General features: G+C 42.5%; 1 protein-coding gene across 2 annotated transcripts; it reads right to left on the bottom strand.

Moving 5' to 3' along the window:
• Positions 1 to 2,298: 2,298 nt before the first annotated feature.
• On the bottom strand, positions 2,299 to 9,091 carry sars2 (seryl-tRNA synthetase 2, mitochondrial). Of its 2 annotated transcripts, none has more exons than XM_054795304.1 (16): positions 8,780 to 9,089; positions 8,593 to 8,688; positions 8,151 to 8,180; positions 7,932 to 8,072; positions 7,772 to 7,826; positions 7,615 to 7,678; positions 7,300 to 7,405; positions 5,787 to 5,834; positions 5,159 to 5,267; positions 4,964 to 5,009; positions 4,811 to 4,898; positions 4,589 to 4,701; positions 4,423 to 4,516; positions 4,248 to 4,340; positions 4,052 to 4,117; positions 2,299 to 3,236 (listed from the first exon to the last, which is right to left on the bottom strand). In XM_054795304.1, the coding sequence occupies exons 1-16, from the start codon at positions 9,077 to 9,079 to the stop codon at positions 3,096 to 3,098; spliced, it is 1,590 nt and encodes a 529-aa protein (XP_054651279.1). In that variant the 5' UTR covers positions 9,080 to 9,089; the 3' UTR covers positions 2,299 to 3,095. The 2 variants fall into 2 exon arrangements, 1 of the variants encoding a protein (XP_054651279.1); XR_008573252.1 differs by having other exon boundaries at positions 3,153 to 3,236; positions 4,248 to 4,363; positions 8,780 to 9,091.
• Positions 9,092 to 9,099: the final 8 nt, after the last annotated feature.

Raw genomic sequence — 9,099 nt, 5'->3', positions numbered from 1 at the left:
TGTGTGTGTGTGTGCGCGCGTGTGTGTGTGCTAGGTCAAATGACGTAGCCCAGCTCAAATCCTCAACTGTGTCACCTGCACTTAGTAAATAAAGCATGTTTTTAAAAGGCTTCCGTATTAAAGAGCTATTTTGTCACATACTGTACATTACAGTACCCATGACATCTGTTCAGACAGGGTGTCCAAAGTGCAGCCCGGGGCCATTTATGGCCCGCTACTGTATATATTTTTTTAATCGGCTGTTGACATATTTTAAAAACACAATTAAACAACACTGACCAAAGCAGAGCAGTAATTTTACAAGAATAAAGTGAGATTTTATTCTAAAAACTGTTAAGATTACGACAACAAATTCTACAAGCATAACGTCGTAATACTATGAGGAAAAAAAATACATTTTCACAATAAGTTACACAACAATTTTCACAATATCATTAATAAAACAAAGAATAAAGTTGTCATTTTTAGAAAATTAGGATGGGAAGTTGTGATACAAGTCAAAATATGATGGGAGTAAAGTCACAGTGTTGAAAAATAATTACCAGAAGAAATATTTGCCAACTTGAAAAACATAAAAATGGATCGAGCAGTGCACAAAAAGTGTAAAATGTAACGTAAAATACCAAAGTGGCCCCCGCATCCTTTCAGTAACATTGGAAGTCAGACATCGTGCGGCGTTGAAGGACACAGGGACTTGGAAAACATTCTCCGTTCTTAAAGCCATTCTCCGGCAGATGGCGTCCGAAGGTTATTGGACTGCACTCAGCACCAGTGAAGAACATCTCGTGTCTTGACGAACAGCCAACGGATCGTCCAACTCAGGGCCGGTGACATTTCTTGGGTCTACCACTTGACTTTTTTTGTTCCATAACCCTCAGGATCTTTTAAGGTGTTACAAATGACCATAATATGAACTGCTCCAAACATCCTGTACAATAACCGTGCAATAAACCGTGCAATAAACCTGTGTACTCTGCTTCTGCTGCTGTAAACCTGGCTTGTCCCCTTGTGGGACTAATAAAGGCATATCTTAACTTATTTAACGACTGTCTTGCTGCGTCCAACCTCGGCGGCAATGGTGCGCTGCGAGAGGCCTTGCTTATGCAGTTCAACAATCCGACCGCATTCAAAAGCGAAAGCTTTTTTTGGGCTCAGGAGATCATGAGTGTGAATACCTCCCACTCACACCACCATACCTCTCAGACACACTCAACAATACACGCATAATAAAATTCTGTATTCTCAAGAATTCCGTATTTGGCTTTCTAAAAACATCATGTAATTGCTTTTAATGGTTGTGATGTTGTATTTTATTGTGGTTGCTGTTGCTAACCTATTATTGTTTTTGGATATTGGTGATTTTGTTGTTCTCTGACGGTGTGGTACGGTGTGACGTATCATTGATGCTTTTGTGGGTGTTTGGGCTTGTGGGGATGAGGTGGGGGTGTGTTCAACAGTGCAAAATGTACATTCCTCCAATCTTTCAACTGGTCTTACAATTTTGATCAGGAGTGTATTACACAGTACCAGTCGAGTTTGGACACACCTTTTCATTCCGTAGCATGAGGAAGTGTGAGGAAGTGTCTCCAAACTTTGAACTGTCAAAAGAACCAAATGGACCCCTCTATGAACAGGGCTCTTATGTGTTTTTTTGTTTGGGTAAACAATAATCCCTTAAGATTGGAAGACCAGCCTTTGGAATGATATTATACAATACCACTTCAATTTGGAAACAGCTTCTCATTGAACAGCATGAAGAAGTATCTCCATCCTGTCATTTTTCGGTAAAAGAAACTCGGTAGAAATAGTTGCATGCCAATAAGGGCCGTATTTTGCCAAGCATGCTAACTGTGGGCCATTTCACCAGTAAGTGTTATTGTTGCTATTGCTTCTATTATTTTTGGGACGGTAGCTCAGTCCATCAGGGCTTGGGCTCCAGAAGCCATCAGTTCCTGCTATGCATAAAAAGAAATGGCATGTGCCCTTGAGCAAGACACCAGACCACCCCAGCCTCAGCTCATCATTTACAGACGCCCTCACTCTGACATCTGGCCTGGTGGTGGGTGTGGTGTACACAGCAGAGTGTACTCACCTTGAGCGATTAGATGAAGTATAATAAAGTAAAGTCCAATTACAAGTAGGATTAAATAGAAATATTACTAGTAGTTGCAGTATGTAGGGATTTCACGTGTGTGGACAAGTCTCTTGCGTTACAAATGTTTTTGCATGACAACAAAACCAGCCATTGTGATGACATGTGATGCTAATGGAGGATGTAAAGAGCATAGTAACAGTAGCGCTGTTGCACAAAACTTTATTTCATGTTTTGAGTGCATGATGATGGTACATACAGTAGTTTCTCCGGGTCGGCCTGTGGCCACCTTTTGGGGTAATTGCAGAAGTATGGCAATGGCTGCCTTTTGCAAGAAAACAATACCAACAAGATTAGAAATGATAATCCAGAAAGCCTTCGTGCCATTCAGCTTTTGCAACATTATGTATTTGATGATTTAGACGTGGTGATTTCCACATTTCCTCAGAAACACACGGGTGTCTTTAGAAATGCAGACATGCATGCAGGCTGTGCTAAACCTCTGGTGGGCGTAACTTGGTGTTGGTTACTCAGTCATCAATCTTCCTAAATGCAGTAGTTCTTTTCAATTTTGGCAGAAAATTTGAACTCCAACAACATTTGATGTAACAAGACGGGACATAAAAAAAACGGTTCTGCCACTGTTTCCTTGATTTCTGTATTATTTTTTTATGATGAAGCAAATATTTATAGCAGTTATTTGGTGGTTACTTGGATGTGGCCCCCAATGTAAGCAGGTTTGACACCCCTGTTCAAGAAGATGCGTTTTGATGAAATAATTCCTCTTAGTCTGGCCCCCAAAAAAACTAAAACCACAGCCAAACGCCTCAAAGGGTAACCATTGATTGATAATGAAGGGATGATCAATCAGTGGTGCTGATGGAAGATTGACGTGGAATTCATGATGCTTTAAGAGTTGCCAGCAAAGCAGGACTCAAGAAACTCTGTTCGCGGCAAAGTGGAAAAATATGTGCTGTTTTATGTGTTATTCCCGACACCGACGTCACCTAATCTTGGGAGCAGGCCTGGGTGGGCGGTCGGGTTGGTTTGGACCAATGTACTTCAGTGGAGTGTACGCTGGTCTTTCAATGACTTGAAGGCCCAAATATGGTTGCAAGGCTGCGGGGACACGCACAAAGCCTTCCTGCGGTAGAGAAAGATACAAATGTGTTGGGTGTTATCTGAAACAAATTCTAACAACTTTTCCCCACGAAGTGCTCACGCAACACCGTTGAGAATTTGCATGTATGGGACATTTGTGCAACCACTTCGTACAAAAATAAAGTCCATATTGCCCATATTGTGATGTGTTCAGCAGGATAACATATTGTTAAGGATTATCTGACCAATGGATGTACATACTCTATATTTTAGCATCTGAAGTTAATCAACCATTCAAGTATCACCGTCATTCTCTGCTTATGCTGTAGAAGTGGACAAGTACCGTGAGTGGACTGAGAGGAAGCAGTTGAGATAAGGGAGCACCTGAGGGTGCGAGACATGTCCAAGGTTGTCCCACCACATGCGTGGGCTCAGGTCAGCTACAGGCCATCTCAAGGACATAAACACATTCCACAGACGTGGGCGAAACAGCCGCCTCCTCAACAGTCCACTACCGGAACTAGTGTGACTAATATCGAAACGTAACTGAACGCGTCCATCTATGTGTTGCCACGCCCATCTATGTCATAAAAAGAAGCAGGAGAGTGTTGCAGTGTGGCACGGACGCTCTCTCCTTGCGCAAGAAAATCTCAAATCTTGTAGTCTGTGGTCATTTTGTTAATTCATCGATGGTCGGGGAGGGGGTTCCCTGACACATATCATTTTCACATGGTGTACTGAACATAAGGAATTAACGGTAGTCCGCAAAGATCATGTTGTGCTGCCAGTTAAGTGAGAGATTGCTTATCTTTAACATAATCATGACAAATATCTTCTAGTAAGTAAAGCATGTCTTACTTTGGTCTGGTGAGTCTCTAGGATGGCAATGATTGTTCTGGGGATGGCACATGCTGTCGCATTCACCTAAAAAAAAAAAAGTAACACACACACACACACACACACACACACACACACACACCTCGAAGGTTTGATGTATGCTTTGTAGGCTGCAACAGCAGGAATAAACGCCAGTGTGCCTCCTCTTTGGTCTTACTGTGTGGGCGTACTGCAGGCTGCCATCCTCTCTCTCATACAGGATGTTGAGTCGTCTGCTCTGGTAGTCGGTACAGTTGGACCCACTGGAAATCTGACAGGCAGACAGAGGAATTGCTGCAAGGATACACACTGCATGTTATCTCAGTGGACGCCGACAATATAACAACGCTGACCTCTCCATAACTGTTCCTGCCAGGCATCCAGGCTTCGATGTCATACTTTCGGTAAGCTGGAAGACCCAACTCCTGCGTTGGCATGTCCAGCACTCTAGGAGAAATCACACCTCCAAATTACAAAAAGAAACAGGAAATTAAAATATGATAAATGGTTGTTTCAGACCTGTAGTGCAGCTCCAATGCAGAAAACATCTCTTTTTGCAAAGACACAAACTCCTCCAGGAGCTGAGTGCTCTCGTCGCCTGTCTCGTCTGCCGTCACACCAAACATCTCGACCTAGATGCACAATTCATTCACGTTCCACTGTTGATGTAATGGAAGAATTCCTACTATAGTATCATTAGATTGTGCAGGTTTAGCAAATGCTGCTGGGGTCTACACTGACCTTATTGAAGTGATGAACTCTATAGAGGCCCCAGGTCTCTCTTCCTGTGTCAGTCTCTGCTCTGTAGCATGTGCTACTGCACACTGTCCTGCAGCAGAAAGCCTCACAGCAGGTCAGCGAGAGTCATTTCACCGACTGTAAGATGCTCGTTACCTGACAGGTAGCTCCTTGAAGTTAACTGCGTGATCCATGAAGTAGCCTGGTGAAGAGAGGCATCACACAATGAGCATGTGCAAAATCAATTCATATTGCTGCATGAATATCCCAAGCTATCATGAAAAGTCTAGTCATCAAAGAAGAATCTTGTAACGCATCATTAATTATCGCTAGGGGGAAAAAAAGTCAGACCTGCCACTCCAACTTCTCCAGTTCCAGCCAGACTTAAGTTGGGAAACCGAGCCGGGTCCAGTGAATAGACCTGAGAGCGATGGGCATTGGGCTGCATGCCGCATCCCTCCTGGAGAAGCATGAAACATGATGACAAAGAATAGGAGGGGGAAATTAGGACATGAGCAGCAAAAGAAATGTCTGTCAAACATAATATGAGAGAAATGATCGCTTTAAGTAGCATCCGAGGGAAAATACAGTACGTTCCTAATATTATGCCCGTGTCATGTGGTTAAACAAGGTACCCTAAATAAAATATAAGCAACACCTTTGGTTTTCACCATTGCAATCAACCAAATCTGATCTGGCCAATTCCAATTAAAAAAAAGAACATTCAATTTTGGAGTGTAATCTGGATAGCAGATCCAGTAAAGTATCCATTTTGTTAATACTGACTCACATTATAGTGTGGCCTTAAGGGGGGCATTTTAGATAAACTGTAACTCTTGTATTAAATCTCATTAGATTGTAGCGGTGCACCAAGGTTGAAGCTCGTACGGCGGTTATTTTTTTCCCCACTTGCTGAAAATAAGACAAAAGATAGGTTAGCACACAGGTTAAAAAACTGATAGAAAAATATGCTACTCACAAATACTGCTCCCTTCAGCATGTCAGGTACAACCATGGGAATGAAGCCCTGTAGCAGAGAAAGAAAAAAAAAAAGTTTGAAATCCCCAATATTTGGCTACCAGCTATTTTCTGTATCGCTCATCCTCATTAGGGTGATGGGTGAGCTGGAGCCTATCCCAGCTGCCACTGGACTGGTCGCCAGCTAAGCGCAGGTCATACATCGACAACCGTTCACACTCACGTTCACACTTTTGGACATTTTAGAGTCTTCAGTTAACTCATTCAATCTCAGCCATTTTTCAAAAGACAACCCCTTTAGTAGCGGCCATTTTAAGACCATTTTTCCATTCTTTAGTCATCAGCAGGAGAACATAGGTAAGTTTCAGGAAAATATCAGTACCCAACAAGAAAAGGGAGCAAAATAAACAGCTTTTCGTGGAAAGATACAATTCATGCATAACTGTCTCTTTGATACAAATATTTTTTGCTTTTGTGACGGTTCAAATATTTAAACAACTATACCACAACATAACCAACACAAATAAGGGTTGTTTTACATCAAATTAACAATTTACCATGAACTATTTACAATTTTACATTTGGAACTAAACTCTGTGTGCGCATGTGTGTGCATGCATTAAAATTTCCCTTCAATGCAAACACAAGCATCTGCACGCTACACTCCTCCATGCTCTTCCACTTCCTCCTTGCTGTCGAGTGTGTTTTTACATGCAAATGATCCATGCCGAGCGCTTATCAAATGCACTTCTGCCACCTCGTGGCCGTTTTTATGGCTTAAAGCTGCTAGAAAAGTGACCTCTTTTAATGTGCACTTGCGTCATCACCTCTTTTTCCCTCTTGCGCAAAAAAAAAACGTAAGACGTATAAGTACGCCCATGGATCGTATGGATCAGGTTTTGGGGTTTATAAAAATGTATAATCAGTATAATCAATAAAAAGTAAATTTCCCCGCTGTGGGATAAATAAAGTACATACATAAATACCTCTTTGGTATTGAATGAGTTAATCGTTATTTTTGGAGGAGAAAACCCCCACACACCCATCAAACTCCATACAGAGATACCCAAACACAAACCCTCAATCTCCTGACCGTGACGCCAACATTCTAACCACTAGTTCACCGTTTGGTTTCCTTTATGTCAGTGGGGTGGGCCCCCTGGTGGGACGTGATGAACTGTCAGGGGCGGCCTGAGAGGCAGGGGGGTCTTCAATATTAGTGCACACTTGCCAACACGTATGAATTTGTTGTATTCCGCATGAAATTTGACTCTTGAATACGCTTGTATGCTTTCTCTCTATTTTGTTGCATTTCTCTGGTTTCGGTTTCGAGTTCAGTCTGTACAGCACAAATACATAAATAAATATTATCCGTTTCTCAATAGTATTTCAAATCAGGAGGGCGCAAAAACATTTGTGTCCCCCAGTTGGGGCATGGCAAAAAATAACTGAGAACTACTGCTTTATGTGAATAATTCAAAAAATGAATTTCACCCAAGAAAAAAAATGCTTACATGACGTTGCAGTGTGTCAAGTGCAAAATTCTGGAGCGCAGTCTGAAGTCTGGCGCCCACCCCTCTAAGATAGTAGGACCTATGGCCTGAGACGTGAGCTAGATTTCTGCAGGAGAGCAAAGGTGGGGAGGCATTTAAAGGAAGCGCTATGTTCTTTCAAAATGGCAGAATTTCTGTTTCTTGTTGAAAACTTCCATGTTTAAACTGCAAAAACAACAAGCCCTCTGGTTAATAGTCATAGAGCTCAAAAATGATGTTCAGAATGTACAGAGTGGATTTTCAAGTAGGAGCGAGTACTTAAAGAGTTATCGTCACCTCTGTCTGATGAGACCCAACTCCTCCCCCAGTTCAACATGGCCTCTGGGCTTGAAGTCAAATTCTTCAAAAAAGACATTATTTTTAAACGCTTTACTTAGAAACAACCAGTACATTTTTTTTCCATTTGTTCCTCACAGTTGTCTACAACACTAACCTGGTTTCTGTCCAACCAGCTCCACCACCCTCGCCTGGCTCTCGTCTCCGATGGGCTGAGAAGGAAGTTTGAAATTTCAGGCCACCTTCCAGTGAAGACTATAAACTGCATGGTATGAACACGTGCACTGTATCTATCTGTCAAGTGTGGGAATTCTCACAACATCAGGGTGTGAAGTGTTGGGCAGACGCAGCGCTCGGCCATAGTGTTCCTCATCCAGCTCGGTCTCTCGGGAATACAGCTGGTTCAGTCTACCGCGGATGTCTCGACCTTTCAGCAGAGCCCGGTTGTACTCTGGAAGCTGTGTGATGAAGAGAAGGAGCTCAAAATTGACACTGATGTACAAGATCATTCTCAAATACACAAAAGTTGGACTTACGTTGGTCAGAACTTGCTTTGTGTGCTTTGCCTAAGGAGAGATGATTTCGTCAAATGTGTGATTCAGCTTCACATCATTGACATCTACAGTTGCAATCAAAGTTACAAGTTGGAGCAACGTTGCCAACGAGTTCACACAAGTTGGTAGGAGTTTGAATGAAATCAGGGTGTCCAGATTTGTAATATTGGAATATGACATTTTTCAGCAGGCCTGACGTGCTGGCAAACTTTGGTCCATTGTAATGCATATTACGTCCCCCCCCCAAAACACATATTGCAAAGTACACAAACTTTCAACCGATGGGCACTTTAGGTTTGCGGCATTAACTATATAAATACAATTTATAACAGAAGTTACAAGTCTTTCAGGTTCAGTTGGAAGTGTATACAACTACAGAAATAGGCATCTTACAATGAAAGCAACAACCCAAAACTGTACTGACCACTAAAGCTTTGACTGTTCCACTAATGTGCTGCTTCTGCTGTTCCAGCTCAGCGATTTCTGTTCTTACTGCCTGGAGCTTCTGCCACACACACGCCTGCCAAGCGGGAAACACACATTATTCCAGCCATGTGTATTTCAGTCTATTATTCTAGCAATGTCTATTTTTTGGATACAAACACACTTACAATGAGCCTGACGTCTTCGCCGCATAGCTCGCCCTTCCTGCTCTCTACATTAGCTATGACTTTGTCGGTGTCTTCACACACTGCTCTCATGTCCAGCTCCGGCTTGTCACTGTATCCTTCACGGACATGGTCATACAAGCTGCTCCGAGATCTATGGGAAAAGCGACAAGGAACGACGAAACCCATCTTCTTTGTAGAGTAATGCCGCGCCACCGGCGTCAACACAAAAAAGTTTTTAAATGCAGCACTTGTAAATAAGCATGTCGCCATGTTTGACATATGGTGTGGTGTTGCGTTCATGGACCGCTGGAATTGCCAGG

Source organism: Dunckerocampus dactyliophorus, chromosome 12 (genome assembly GCF_027744805.1).
Source record: "Dunckerocampus dactyliophorus isolate RoL2022-P2 chromosome 12, RoL_Ddac_1.1, whole genome shotgun sequence".
Classification (NCBI taxonomy): domain Eukaryota; kingdom Metazoa; phylum Chordata; class Actinopteri; order Syngnathiformes; family Syngnathidae; genus Dunckerocampus; species Dunckerocampus dactyliophorus.
The sequence above is the reverse complement of the archived record's forward strand: the minus strand, read 5'-3'. Positions and strand labels throughout refer to the sequence as shown.

Coding starts and splice junctions, on each gene's coding strand:
- sars2 (XM_054795304.1), bottom strand. CDS start 9,079: ATGAACGCAACACCACACCATATGTCAAACATGGCGACATGCTTATTT. Junction 8,689..8,779: donor GCGAAGACGTCAGGCTCATT/GTAAGTGTGTTT, acceptor CCCGCTTGGCAG/GCGTGTGTGTGGCAGAAGCT. Junction 7,679..7,771: donor GCTGGTTGGACAGAAACCAG/GTTAGTGTTGTA, acceptor TCTTTTTTGAAG/AATTTGACTTCAAGCCCAGA.